General features: G+C 33.0%; 6 protein-coding genes across 6 annotated transcripts; 2 read left to right on the plus strand and 4 right to left on the minus strand.

Moving 5' to 3' along the window:
* Positions 1-742: 742 nt before the first annotated feature.
* Positions 743-2857, plus strand: EIN_335450 (hypothetical protein; the record flags this gene model as incomplete). The annotated part of the gene is made up of 1 exon (XM_004255286.1): positions 743-2857. One exon carries the CDS (start codon positions 743-745, stop codon positions 2855-2857), a length of 2115 nt encoding a protein of 704 aa, XP_004255334.1.
* A 329-nt stretch (positions 2858-3186) lies between these two features.
* Positions 3187-4176, plus strand: EIN_335460 (hypothetical protein; the record flags this gene model as incomplete). The annotated part of the gene is made up of 1 exon (XM_004255287.1): positions 3187-4176. One exon carries the CDS (start codon positions 3187-3189, stop codon positions 4174-4176), a length of 990 nt encoding a protein of 329 aa, XP_004255335.1.
* A 323-nt stretch (positions 4177-4499) lies between these two features.
* Positions 4500-5180, minus strand: EIN_335470 (hypothetical protein; the record flags this gene model as incomplete). The annotated part of the gene is made up of 1 exon (XM_004255288.1): positions 4500-5180. One exon carries the CDS (start codon positions 5178-5180, stop codon positions 4500-4502), a length of 681 nt encoding a protein of 226 aa, XP_004255336.1.
* Positions 5181-6034: 854 nt separating this feature from the next.
* On the minus strand, positions 6035-9419 carry EIN_335480 (serine-threonine protein kinase, putative; the record flags this gene model as incomplete). Its single annotated transcript, XM_004255289.1, has 3 exons — positions 6035-7313; positions 7403-8122; positions 8227-9419. 3 exons carry the CDS (start codon positions 9417-9419, stop codon positions 6035-6037), a joined length of 3192 nt encoding a protein of 1063 aa, XP_004255337.1.
* Positions 9420-11614: 2195 nt separating this feature from the next.
* Positions 11615-12791, minus strand: EIN_335490 (Gro-1 operon protein, putative; the record flags this gene model as incomplete). The annotated part of the gene is made up of 2 exons (XM_004255290.1): positions 11615-12124; positions 12267-12791. The coding sequence occupies 2 exons, from the start codon at positions 12789-12791 to the stop codon at positions 11615-11617; spliced, it is 1035 nt and encodes a 344-aa protein (XP_004255338.1).
* A 108-nt stretch (positions 12792-12899) lies between these two features.
* On the minus strand, positions 12900-14729 carry EIN_335500 (polyamine-modulated factor 1-binding protein, putative; the record flags this gene model as incomplete). Its single annotated transcript, XM_004255291.1, has 1 exon — positions 12900-14729. One exon carries the CDS (start codon positions 14727-14729, stop codon positions 12900-12902), a length of 1830 nt encoding a protein of 609 aa, XP_004255339.1.
* Positions 14730-15059: the final 330 nt, after the last annotated feature.

Here is a 15059-nt window from a genome sequence, read left to right on the forward strand (position 1 = left end):
TGATGATTTTTGTTAAACAAGATGAATAGTATGTTTTTAATATTTTCAACTTTAAACAACCTTGCACTTAAATTTACTTACTTGACAACACGTTTATTTGTTTTAATAAAATGAAGAGATTTGCAATGTGTTTTATTTTGTTTAAAATAAAAAACAGAAAGAGTAACAACAGTTCGTCATTTGTGAATGGTAATAAATGACACAAACATTGAATAAGAATTTGTATACAATAAAACCTTTATTCAATGTTAACAAATAAAAAATACCTTTTTCATCACTATCGATTTATTTTTATGTTAATTAATTGTGTTAATTATAATGCATCTTTTATTTTTACTTTAGCTAAAATCAAAGTAAAACTAATATTATATTGGATAGATATTTATAATTACCAATCTATTATAAAAATTTATAAATATTATATAATATTTGATACAATAAATTTAATAGAAAAATTGTATTAATAATTAATTAATAACAAATTAAAACAAATTATTCAACAATAAAAAAAAAATTAAAAATTAAAATCATTTTTCCAATTTTTTTGAATCATCATTCAATGACTTATTCAAAACAATTAAATAGTTCAGTTTTGAATAGCCAGTTTCATATAAAAAAGACTGGACTCTTTTCTTTGAAATGAACCAAAAAAATTGAAATTTTTTGATGTCGATATTTCAAACTTCATTATGAAAAATGAACAAAACAACTTAAAAAGTATTCAATTTTTAGTTGTTTTAAGATGTCAATTTCAACTGAACAACCCAACTCTTTTACTACTTCACATTACAATTATGAAGTGAAACACACTAAATGTGTGAATGATGTCTATAACACGCCATTCACCTTTTGTTCCAAAATCGAAGAGCAGTCGACTGAGGACTTTCCCGTAGTCTTCTTGCCATATACTCTTTCAAACGATTTATTAAAACCATTATCTGCTCGGGTAACTTTAAATCAAAGTGGGATCACTACTTTTTATCTACCCGCCATCAGTTATTCATTGACTTCTGCCATTCAAAGTCATCACCTTTCCTTTGCCACTCCATGTAAAATCCCACAGATCGAGTCCTATTTATATGACATTCTAACACTCTTCATCACAACAAAATTGCCTCCAGTGACTCTTGAAGACTTTTATATTTACGACGAGAGAGGAAAATACAGTGCCTTTGGCGATGTCTGTTTTTGGCTCGACGTGCACTCCCCCACCTTCACTTTTTTTATAACACAAGAGAAATCAACGAAACACATCGACAACGACTTTTGGCCTAAAAAGAAGGAGATTGAAAAGATCAAACAATCGACCGTCGCAGACTGTTTGGCGTTTATAAAAAGCTTTTTAAAGGCTTGTGGGTATCGCTATGACACGTGTCTCCGTATCGCAAATTTCTTAGTCGAACTCAACGCCGCGACGGACTTCTATCAAATTAAGAAGAGCGATTACTACAACCACCTCCACTCATTGAAGTGTGGTGATGAGCTTGACTTAGACAAGTTAGAAGTGCTGACTTCGGACGCGCGCGATTATTTCCCCGTCACCGACTTGAAAATAGTTTACACCGAACATCAACAATATCAAAAGATGTACTTCGCGAGTACCCCAAACCAACGAACACCAAAACACCTTGGCGGCGGGGCCTTTGGACAAGTCTTCCAAGGGAGATATCTTGTCGATGAGAGATATCTCGACGTCGCGGTGAAGTTCTTTATCGTCGATAATACAGTGAATAACCCGGAACACACGCGGGATGCTAGTTATTACAAGGAAATGCACCTTTTGAGTAGTTTGAGGTATGAGCCAAATGTCACGGAGATTGTCGGGAAGTGCGACGAGCACAAAATCATCGTGCAGAAGTTGTACGAGAAGAATGTCTATAATTACATCAATGGGAGGAGGAACGTCGTCTTCCAAGATGTAGAGGAGAGTCGACACGCGTTGATGTATATAGCAGATATCATTACCTCCGTCTTCAATTTGAAGGAAGTCGGGGTACTCCATAGGGACTATAAGATGGAGAACACGTTCATTAAAGAAGGAAGAGCTTTTATAGGAGATTTTGGAAGCGGGGTTGTTCTCTCGAAGACTATCACAGGACTAACGGAAAATGTCACTTTAGCGAATTGCCCGCCAAATTTCTTTGTGGAAAAGGATAAGAGAAAGGTCGATAATTACACCGTCGCAATTATAATAGCAAATTTCTTCTTTTGTGTAAATAACACGACTAAGGAATCGCAATATAACTTTTTCTGTCATATGGATAATACAACAGCAACACCAGAGAATAATGTGATGAACGACACTTATACTAATCTGAAAAGTAATTTGGAAAAATATAAGACGGAGTTTCTTGTTCAAGAAAAGCTGATTGACTACGTCAGTGAACTGAAAACAAAACTTTTGATTGTGTTGGAAGAGGGCAGGTTCAACGTCAAGGACGACGGCAAAGGGACAAAGGCACTGTCCTCGATACTTGATAATACAAAGAAATGGCTAAAAAAGTTGTATAATGTCGATTATGTCCAACTTGATCATCGGATTGGTGATACAGAAGAAGATATGTGCAATAGTTTTGAGGCAATGTATAAGATAGAAGGCAAGAAGTTGGAGAATCACCCATATGCATATCTATTGTTTAAAGAAGAAGTCGAACAAAAAAGGTATAAAGAAGCGTTGGGAGTTATGTTTTATGTCTTGCAAGCGATGGTGATAGAAGGCGCGAGAAAGAAAGACGGTACTTTGTTGGATAGTTTGTGGATAATAATAAGAGAAGTGTGTAGGTTTGTCGATGAAAAGAAGAAGAAGATATTGGTGGACTTGGCAGAATCAATTACATGTGTTATAGACTCAAAATAAGTCATTTAAGTGCAATACTTTTGGTTTATGTGGAAGAATAGATCCTGTTGATATAATATGTTATCTATACTAATTTCAGCTTTAATGTTGAATATTATTAGTAACTCTTAGTAGTATTTGAATAAATATTTATAGATATTAAATGTTATATTTATAGATTATTAAGTGGAATCTAACATGCAAAGTAGAGGATATAAATAGAGGGTAATGACTACATTCTTTCCTTAAATGACTTGTTTTTAAATGGTGATTGAACTGTATCAGTGAAGATTGAAATCCAAATTAAAATAAGTGTTGTGAAAAATAATTAATAGTTACAGTGCTAGCGTATGACTCGATTACTTATTTTAATACTTCATGTCTTTACGGTCTTTTCGATGGACCCCCCCAAACCAAACACTCCACCCCCTAAAGAAGAGATGCAACATACAGTACAACATCCAACACAGCAGCCTCCACAACATGTAATTCCACAAATAGTTATTACTCCACCAGAAGAAGGTGCAACAGGAGGTGCAGATGAAGTTGACTACCCAACTGCTTTTCCTCAAAGTCCTAAAAAGACTATTGGCCAAAAAATTAAGGAGTGTCTCTTACCAAGTTCAAGATGTCAAAGTCCAGTTCATCAAACAGTTTTAGAAACAGACGAAGAACCATTTCCAACACAAGAGTTTATTGACCGACTTATGCTATATGAACAACACCACGATTTGTTCATGCGTGATCTTCACTTTCTTCAAAATCGAGCTCGACGTAAAGGAATCAAATTTCCAATTGAATTTGCAGACAAAGTCCTTCGAATTAAAAACGAAGAGATGGAGAACCACAAGTTCTTTGCTAAGATCATAGAAGAGAAAACTGCAACATATGAAGAGTTCATTATTTTTCTTAAAAATATTATTCAATTGTATCAAACAGAAAATATTAAAGAAGGATATGGTTACTATTTAAAATCAATTCCAGCTGCTTTGGAAGCTGCCGAAGACACGTTCTATATGAATAAAATACCAAAAAAGCGGATGCGTCATCAAATCTTTCTCAACATGTTTTATTACAGAGAAAAGCTTGAACTCATAAGCTTATTAGCACTCTACTTTAAATGTGAAACTACAGAAACATACCTTTTAGCTCAAAAGAACATGGAGATGTTCATGGCTAAATTAGAGAGTGAAGCTGACAAAAATTACCTCAAAAAGAAGAAATTTGAAGAGCGCCAAAGACGACTTTGGATTGTCAGAACACCTCCAAGAGTCTCTCTTTCACGTATAGAAGCTCAAGAAGAGAAAACAGCAACAAGTGACATTTATCACCATTCTTGACCATCACTTTTATAATTTAACGTCTTTTTATACGCCTTTTCGCTCTATTAAACCATACACATTCTACTTCATAATCACCAAGTAAATCAATAATAATATAATAAAATATAATAAAATATAATAAACACTTTTAATATGTAATAGTATTATAATATTATAATATTATATATAAATAATATATTAAATTATTATAATAACATAATACATCTAGTGTTACTTAAACGATTTTTAATAAAAGAAATAGGGCAATTAATTTATTTATTGATAAACCAATAACAAGAGGTAACGACTTAAATAACTCAAACAGTTAAAACAGAAATACATTACATCCTATTAGCAAACAGATCAGCATAAGCTTGATTTATCTTGAGCATATAATCGACGTTATAGTTTCTTTCTTCTGGTCTTCCTCTCTTAGCGATGTTTTGTAATTGTTTCTGTGGATTAGACGAATAGAGGTACATCAAAAGATCTCCTCTTGTTTCCACTGTTTTAAAGATGAGTCCTTTCAAAGAATCAAATACGTTTTGAGCAGACAAAGTAGCCATATCTCTGACTTCTATTTTCAAGTGTGATGATGATGGGATACCATATTGGACTTCTAGTTCTCTAACTCGTTGAATAAGTCTATCATACCCTTCTTGTGATATTCCGCCGTCATTCAACGACTGTCGTGTGAAGACTCCGACGGAGTCGAAAGGACCTCTTTCCATCACAACAACTCGTTTCGTCCCACAGAAGTCTTTCAGTTGTGCGTTGTAGCAGTCTAAGATGAACGACTGGAACTCAAAGCAATTCATCCGGCAATGTAAAAAGTCCTCCAAGTACGCTTTCCCCTTCTCCGGTGAGTAATCAATGAACTCTTTGATCACTCCTATCTGCTCTCCATAGATCTTTTGAAGGCGTGTGATCAATGTGGACTTCCCCACGCCCACTCCTCCGGTGATAATTAAAAAGGACGTCTTCTTAGCGTTCGAACTATTCGTAGTAAAAACTACGGGCATTGACTTTCTGAGTTAAGTTTTTCTTTAAATACTCCTCGGGGCGTCCACGATTTGTGGAAAATGGAAAACCCCATTTGGGTGGTTGTTTGAGGAAAAGTACAATTTGTGGAAAAAGTCTATTTTTTTGAGGGTTTCAAGCTTCTAGATTTTTTTATAGTAAAATTGAGTAAAAAATGATGGTAGAAAACGGGAGAATTGGGATTGTTTGAAATGATAAATATTTTTAGTATCTAAAGAAGATAAGTAATGTGAAGATAAAAGATTGTGTTTTATTCAATGTACTATAATATATAATTACAATGCTATACTTTAAACTATTAAATAAGTTTGTGGGTCTACTAAAAAAAAATGCAAATAAATAATCTGAAAAAGACAAAATTTGCGTCGATGTTTCTCTTTTTTCTTTTTTCAAATTGAAGAAAAAGAGAGAAAAATAGGGTTTTGTTTATTATTTTTTCAAAACTGCATAAATTTATTTTTTAAATGTTTTTTATAATAGTTTTATAATACTTTTTATTAATTCTCAATTATTAATTCACTTTTGGTTTTTTTCTCAAAATAGGTTTTAAATATATTTTTGTGTGTGTTGCTTTTTTAAAACTCAATCACCTTAAAATAATTTTAAATATATATTTTTTTTATAAATATAGTTAAAATATATAATTTAAATATATATTTTAATTGTCATATTATATTTTTAATATACTCTATTTTTAATTTCAATAACTATATATTATAAACTATTTTATTCTAAATAATTATAATTATGATACTAGTAAATATAATAATAGAACATTAATAATTGTAAATTAGACTTTATTAATAAACAAAACTAAACAAAAAACATTTTAGAATTAGTCTGCATTATTTTCACTGAGTTGCTTCTTAAGTCTGTTAGTTCTATTTTCAATAAGTCCTTCGATCTTGTCTTGTTCGAATCCGCAATCCAAATGAGTGTGATTTACAACATCATCATCGACTCTGACAATCATCTTAGTTACGTGGTCGAAATTCGGTCTTGCTTCAGGCTTTTGTTTCCAACATTCATCAATCATTGTTTTATAAAGAGAAGGCATATTATCTTTTAAAGGGAGTCGTTTTCCACTCTCGACGTGGTTTTTAATTTCAAATATAGATTTGAAATCCTTATAAGGCTCTTCTTGGTAATAGACTTCCCAAGCAGTTATAGCAAATGAATAGACATCACCTGCAAATGTATATTCATCTGTAAAAGTCTCAGGTGCAGCATAAATAGGTGTACCAAGACCTTTGTCTTCATTATTTTTCTTCAACGTTTTCTTAGTGAATCTTGACGTCCCAAAGTCTGTGATTTTGATAGTGCAGGCGCTGTTAAAGTCAAATGAATTGACTAACATATTCTCAGGCTTTAAGTCAAGATGCATAATTCGATTCTCATGTAAAAATTGCATACCTCGTGCAGTATCAAATAACATTCGTACCTTCAACTTGTATGGTAGAACTACATAATCCTCCTTTTCTTTACGTAAATACTCTCCCAATGAGCCAAGTACAAAGAACTGAATCACCATAGATACTTGTTGGATATATGTCACCGATCCCATGTAATTCGCAATAAACGGATTCCTCAATTTACTCATAATCTCACACTCTTGAATAACATTCTTTTTTAACTCTTTCATCTCCTCTTCATCCAAATTCTCCCATCTAAACTGTTTTACAGCGACAGGGACACTCCTGTAATACCCAATATACACCCGACCCATTGCTCCTTCTGCTATTGGTTTTTCTGAAATATTCAATTCATCTAGATCAATATGAGTCGAACTTGCTGCATCTGTCGTGATGGTAATGTTGTAATACGATTGTGTTAAAATGTTCTTCTTCAATTTTTCCATTTGCTTTGCATCATCATTCGTCCAATTATCAAATGTCTTGTTCTTCAGTAATTCAGCAATTGAATGGAGTGTAGTTTTGGATTTGGAGAACCACACTGTATAAGGTATCTTCATTCCTCTTATTCTTGTTGTGCAATGAATAGTCAAATATGCAGTCATTGTCTTAACTGATGAATTTGGTCTTAAAATAAAGACTTGAGGGTCGAAGTGAAAGACGTATTTTGGGCAGTCGGGTACATGGAATATGATCATCATCCTATTGATCAATACCTTTCAATACTTTTGTAAAAATAACAGTAACCAAAAAGACATACACATGTTAAATAGTAAATGAAAATAACAAACCATTTGTTCCTACTTCTATTTTTAATTTCCATCCTTTCAAATCGGGTGTCGCCAATATCAGTCGCTTTTTCATCGTTTCCAAAGTCCAAAGAAGTTGGACTCAATTCATATTTAGAGAGTTTTGAAGGCTCTTTTTTAGATGAGCCATTGATATACAAGTAATATATCGGTTGCTGCTGTTTAAATGTTTCAATAGACACTTTATCTGTTTTAACAATAAGAACAATAATACCAATAAGTACGAGGATAACAACAATAAACCCTATTATAGACCCAAAGACAATGCCCAAAATCCCACTAGTAGTAATAGAGGGTTTGTAGCAGTTTCTTTTATCCGTTGGATTTGTCACATACCCTTCAGCACAATAACAAGTCAAGTTGCAATTGGTACCACCATCACACTCTTCTGTAAATAATGGGTTGGTGTCTATTTTTCCATTTCCACACAATTCATGTTTACAATTTCCTTGCCCATCACTGAAAAACCCCAATTCAGCATTACATTCACAATTTTCTCTGCAGCCGTCACCACCAATTTTACACATATCTCCAATGATGTGCCCACTTGTACATTGAGAGGAAATACACAGGTGATTTTTGAGTGTTGTTCCCGGCTCACATTTACAGTATTGGTCGCAAAAGAGTGAATCAAATAAACACTTTCCATTAGAGTCTTCATTCCACGTTCCTTTGTCGTAACATTTTCTATGACAATTGTCTCTACATGTTATTCAATTATATTTATAATCATAACATTTGTATTTATAGAATAGTTTGTATATCATTATAAAAAGTGTAAATAATATTTATATCAAAGAACAAACCCACCATATCCATCATTACAAACACACTTCCCTTCACGAGTTGAACATGACCCATACCCCTTTTCATGGTGACAATCATCTGGACAAACGACTGATATCTCAAGTGTGATTAAAGCTTTTTGGTCATTGGTCATGACTGCAAACGTTCGTTTCCCTTTATCACTTCCTTTAATTCTTACAAGAAAGCCTTCATTGTCGATATCCTTATAAGCACCATACCTCTTTCCATCCCAAGCTTGAACACAAGTAGTTCGTATAGCACCGTTTTCGTCTTTTTCTTGTATGTATTCTTGTAAATAACATATTCTATTCTGTTTTCTTGCGTCTAGAAGGACAGTGTAATTCCCATTGAATTCTATTTCAAAAACTGCCAACTCCATATAAGTCTGTGGAATACACGCGGGCGCGCCAGTGATAGCAACATCAGCAAAGTCGATATCCCAACTGATTTTCTTATCGAGATCAACGGCGAGTGGAGTTATATCACTTTGGTTGAACTCCCTCAGAACTCTTCCAAGTCGTCCTTCTTGTTCTGCAATTTCCAAATAGAAGTCTGCAAATGCGTAGTCTTTTGTCCTTAGAAAGATATAATAATATTTTAAATCGGTAATATTGTCTCGTAATATATTGGGGATTTGGTGTCTGTAGTACTTCTTTTCTTCCGGCATGACGGTGTACCCATAGCAATTCTTTCTTTGTCCTCTTTGGGATTCTGTTACTGCAGATGTTAACTCGTAGTCTGTGTTGTTTTCTTTTGTGATAACAATTAAGAAGTGGTCTGTAGTGATAGAGTCTGCTCTTAACTTAAACCATTGCCCCAAATTGTATTTCTTCTCCTTTGAACAGAACCCATAATCAACATAACTATATTGGTCAATTCGAACTTTGATGGGTTGATTCAAATAAACTTCCGTTAGATACTCTTCTGGTGGTAACCAAGAGCCATCAGCTTTAATTATTTTGTTTGTGCTTAATATACAATCAGTACCATTGGTAATGTACACATCTGATGTATCAAGATACGGATTGTTAAATCGACAATAATTACAAGAACGGTCATTGTCATACTCAGTCTTACATTCTCCAGTACATGTGTACTGGGTAATACAGCCATCTGGACATCCCGGAGAACACTGGAATGAATACACTAAAGTGAACAACATAAGTAAGAACGTGCAAACAATATAACACATCTCTTTGAACCTTGTGATTTTGAGCGATAAAATCCTTTATATAGACCTTTTCTATTTAAATTTTAATAAAATCAAAAGATTTTAAAAAGCTCTTTCTATTATTTTTGGGGGTTTCACATTATATTGTATTTTTTTATTTATAAACCGGCAAGCTAACTTTTTAAAAAATAACCGGGTTTACAAATACTTTTAAAAAATACATCGCTTCCAATTCAGCATTTAACGCTATTATAGCAAAGTGGTAGTATGATCTGTCTGTCCGTTTAATTAAGTGGCGTTTAATAGTTATGTTTAATAGAAATAACAATATAAATAAGGATGAATCATCAAGTTTTAATATGAAAGCCCACAAAAAAATTGGAGGTGGTTGTGGGATACTATATCTTTTTGGTTTGAAAGCCACATAACTTTTGTTTTTGTTTTTTTCGCACCAACCGCTTGTTCTATTAACACTTTTTTATCAAGACATTAAAAACCATTTTTAACGCTTTATAGAACTTTTGCTTTATACGAGTCAATTGAGAACATCTTTTTCCTTTGATATTATTAAATCCAACAATTGTTAACTGAACAACTAAAAAGACATAATATATCACCCTTTATTTTAATGTCTTCAGGAATGACAAATTTGAAAGTGTATATAAAGAAAATAAGTGTGGAATTCAAAAAATTTGGAGTAATAAAAGATTGGTTATTGGAATGAAGAATGTTCCAAAACTGCAAATCGTTCTGAATTACAGTGAAAAGTAGGATATCGCATATAGTAACTACTAGAACTGTATTTTATTTTGGATGTTGATTTTCGTTAATTTATTTTAATTGTTTTATATAATTAAGTTTAACTATAATAATTATCAATTGTCCTTTTTAATAATAATTGTAGTAATATTAAGTTATTAATATTTGGTTAACGAAGGACCATTTCCAGTCACATTCAAAATAGTAAAAATAATTCTTAATACAAACAGAAACTATATAATTGGTTGAACAACTTAATTCAATATCAAACAAAAAGTTACAGTGTATTACCATATTGAATTAATTTGCGTTAAATACCAATTACTTCAACACCTAATTTACCCCAAAATTAATAATTGCCGACTTAAGAAATATTAATATACTAATGCACAACAAAAAAAATGTTCAATGATGTCAATATAACCGGAACAATTAAATTATGATATATGGTATATATGCTATAATAAACTATACTATTTAACCCCCATTGTTTTTTATTCACACCAAAAGTTTTTAGAAGTTTTGAACAGAACAATTTATAGAACTTTATACAAATTGGATATCTTTTTATAAATAAAAATTGATGTTATTAAAAATCATACATTAATTTAGTCTAAAATGCCAATAAACTCATTATCCCTTGATATTAGTGATACCCACCCGAAATTAGAATATCATTCTCTGAAATAGTAAACTTACTTGAATATTTTCTTTTTAGTGTATTGTTACAAATACTATAAAGCAAATATTTTATCGTTGTTTAACTCTTTATAGCTCAAAATAACTTGCGTTTGGCTCTTGTGAGGATATTGAATTTATGTCAAGCCTTACTTATTTTCAGTAATTTCAACTTTAAACCAAATTGTAGCCATTTATCTCTCTGTTATGTTTTAATCAATCAAAATGATGAAATTTTTTTGACTATGGTTTTGCTTCAAGTCTTGTTTAAAAAATAAAAAAAAACTTGTTATGGCTTTCTATTTGGTTCAAAATAAATTATTTCAGTTAATAAAATATAATAAAACTAAAAATTAAATCTGTCTGTTTGTCCACTTTATATTATTAAATATAATTTTTTTTGCTATTATTTCATTTAAATATAAATAAACAATTTTTTTGTCAAACAATCACAGTTTTTCAGATTTAAATTGTTTAAATTGGTTAAAAACTGTAAAATATTGTTCGTTTATGTAAGAAAAATAATAATAAAAAGCCACAAAACGGGAAACGCCATCTTAAGTGTGGACAAATAATTGTATGCATGAATGAGATATATGGTTAGAAGTATATTATACTATATTATACTATATTATACTATAACTCAGTACTATGAAAGTATATTATAGTATATTATAGTATATTATAGTAATGTATAGTAATTCTTGTTTGTAATCTACTAATTGCTTAAATTCTTTGTAAAACCAACATCAAATTTCACAATCAATCACCCCCAAACCTTACTGGTCCACATTGTCCTTCTTCTCATCCAAGTCAATCACCTCCCCTTCTTCTTCATCGCTTTGATCTTCCGGGTGTTGTCCAAAGCAAAACCTTTCTCCGTTTCTGAAGACAATTCCCTCGTCTTTTTCACCACACATATCGATCCCTCCACACCCGCAGAAGTCTCCGTCAATGTCATTTTCCTCTTTCTTGTCTTTCTCAAACTTCTCAAAGTTCTTCTCTTTCTTTTTCTTCTCCTCTTCTTTTGCTTTCTCAACCTTCTTCATGAGTGGTTCATAGTAGTCCGTGTAATACATTCCCTTCGCCTCTTCTATTTTCTTAATTAACTCTTCAAATCCACTTCCCGTCTTCGATGAGACACAGCAGTGGAGAATGTTCTTATAAAACTCTTCAAGTGCATAACACAGTGATCGTTGAAGTTCGTTTGAATACGATTGGTGCGTTTCCAACGCTTCTGTGTATTTATCGTAGTCTTCCATCCACTCTTCTAATTTCGTTGCTGGCGACTAGACGTTACTATTACTGATAATATCATTGACTATAATTAAAATTATAATTTATTATTAATTTATTATTAATAAATAGTAATTAATAAATAGTAAGTATAATAATATTATAATAGTAATTATAATAATTATAATAACAAACTACATCAGTCTTTGTAAACACTACTATGAGTGGCAGTCTCGACTTATATAAAATCGAACACGCATAAGTCATATTAGCCATGAAAGTTGTTGGGTTATTAACACAGCGCGCAGTATCGACGACATACACATATATCGTCGGGCCTTGAAATGCTAAACCCTCGCCAATGACCTGCCCCGATGCAGACCACGTAAATACCTCGATTTGGCCAGGCGTATCGATGAGGACGGGCTCAGTCTTGTCTTTCAGAACAGCAAGAAGTTGGTCGATCTTCGTCGAGTACAAATTTAATGATGTGACAATAGCTCCGTTTGGTCCAAGTTTGTATTCCTTCATCACTTCCTTATAATTCACTGTGTCCCTAATATCAATGTCTGCAGAATATGGAGGCTCGTTACAAGCCGGATCCAAGTTGATCAAATACGAAGGAAGCTTCTCGGAAAGAGCAGAGAGGAGTGTTGTCTTCCCACTCCCGGCCATCCCTACAAATATTACATTTACATTCTTACGCGGTTCTTCAGCCATTGCCTTTTGGGGTTTCTCAGTTCGTTATTCATCAAAAAGACGAAATAAATACAAAGTAAATAATCTAATAAAATATTAGTTTCGTTTATTAATTAAAAAACGATCAATTTATTCAAAAAGAGACTTTGATTTCCCCATTGCTTCGAGACTTCTCTTCTCTTTTTTGAGCGCATCTAGTTTCGATTCAAGACCCTGCACCTTCAAACCGTCAAGGTCCGTCTTTCCCTTCTTGGCCGCTGCAATTTCTTTCTTGACTGCTGCGATGTCGTCTTGAACTGCTTTCAATTTGGCCAGTCTCTCCTTTTCTTTTCTTTCTGTTTCTTCTTTCGCCATCCTCAATTTTTTTTGAGCCTTTTGGGCAATTTCCATTTGGACGTCTGTCTCGACTATCTTTTCTTTAATTCTCTCGGAGTACAGCTCAATTTGTCTTCGGAGTTGGTTCTTTTCGTTGTCCATTCTGATATTTTCCTTTCCAACGTTTTCAACAACTCTCGCGATGTGTCCGATCGTCTGGTCTTGCGACGCTCTTATCTTTTCGACAATTCTCTCAAACTTTCTCTTCTCCTTCGCAATTTTCTTGACAATTTCTGAATACGCCTTGAACGCGTACCTTCTCTCATTCTTCCCTCTAATTCCGCTGCACCTTGCTTTCCTCTTCTCGGCAAGTCCCTCAAGTTCTATAATCTTTCTTTTGAGATAAGCCTTCTCCTTGAACATATCGTCCTTCCACATTCTTGTTCGCTTTTCCTTTCTCTTTGTCAACATATCATTCTTCCTTTCAAACGCGTAAAGTTCCTTGACAAGTTGTTTGTACTCCTGCATTTTCGTATCAATTTCTTTTTCCATCTTTTCTCTGAGATCGATGTTGAGTACCTTTCTCAATAACCATCGTTGGTTTCTAATGTCCTTCGCAGATGTCTGACACGCCTCTTTTCCTATCATCACTTGTTTCGCAACTTTTTTGAAAGCCTTTTCAAATCTTTCTCTTTCAATTCGTTCGATATCCGCCTCAAGTGTAGCTTTGAGTGTGGCAATTTTCTTTGTAAGTGCCTCAATTTTTTTCCCCTTAAATGTTGCTTCGTTCCTCCGCTTGTCGATCTCGCTTGTCATTTCTTTGATTTTTTCCTTGTCCGCGAATTCCTCAATCTTCTCACTTTCAAGCTCTTTCCTCAACCGTTCCACCACTTCAATCTCCTTCCTTCTCTCGACCTGAATTTTCTCAATCTTTTTCGAGATCTTTCGCTTCAGATCTTGAAACTCCTTTCGTTTTGTACGAGCTTCTTGCCCTTCATAATTAGCCACTTCCCACATTTTTTCGTGGAGTTCCTCCATCTTTTGCGTGTTTTGATTTTTTGCCTCCATGACTTTGTGATACAATTGAATCATCGCTTTTGTTTCATTCTTTTCGGGTTTCGTTTTGGTTTCAATGATTTTTAAAACCTCCTCCATCTCTTTTGCGTCGTTCCGGCACTTCTCATCTTTTTTCAAGAGATTTTCAAGGCTCTTTTTTTGATTATTCAGATCATCGACTTTCCCTCCATATCTCGCCGAGATTGCTTTGAGTCGTTTCTCCAAGTATTTCACATACTCTTTTTGTGTGATAAGTTTTATTTTGTAGATCCCCGATTTTTGAGACAATTTGGCTGCTTTGAGTTTTTCCATCGAAATCTTTTCTTGTGATTGTTTGATACGTTTTGTCAAAAAATGTTGCGTTTTTATATCAGCCGAAAGTTTTCGTTGAATCATTTGCGTCATCGCAGACGCCTCTATTTGAATCTGAGAGGTTTTGTTATTCAAAATGTTTTTCGATGTTCGTAGACGATTTTCAAGATCAACGACTTTTTGAGATGCGTCCCGAATGCGCTGCTCTAAATGGAGTACATGTGATTGATACTCGTCGCTCATACTTTCAATTTCCTCTTGAAGAGCCAGCGTCATGTTTGTAGTATCACTTTGAACTGCTAGAACTACACATAACAAAATTACTGCGTGGTTCATGTTTATTATAAAATTATGATTTTTAAGTTCTTTTTTTATCTTAAATAATATATACTTCTCTTGATTTCTTCAAAACTAGTATGTTACTATATTAAATCAGTTTTTTATATTATTTTAAGTTTTGTTTTGTACAATAAAATACTATACTATTTTATTATATACAATATACTTAACTATATAATTGTTTTTTTTTTGTATGGCATATTTATTATTCTATTTTAGAATTATATGAGAATTTTTGTTTTTTATAGTATGATTTTAATTTACTTT

The sequence above is a fragment of the Entamoeba invadens genome (assembly GCF_000330505.1).
Source record: "Entamoeba invadens IP1 unplaced genomic scaffold scaff_1105074726065, whole genome shotgun sequence".
Lineage (NCBI taxonomy): Eukaryota > Evosea > Mastigamoebida > Endamoebidae > Entamoeba > Entamoeba invadens.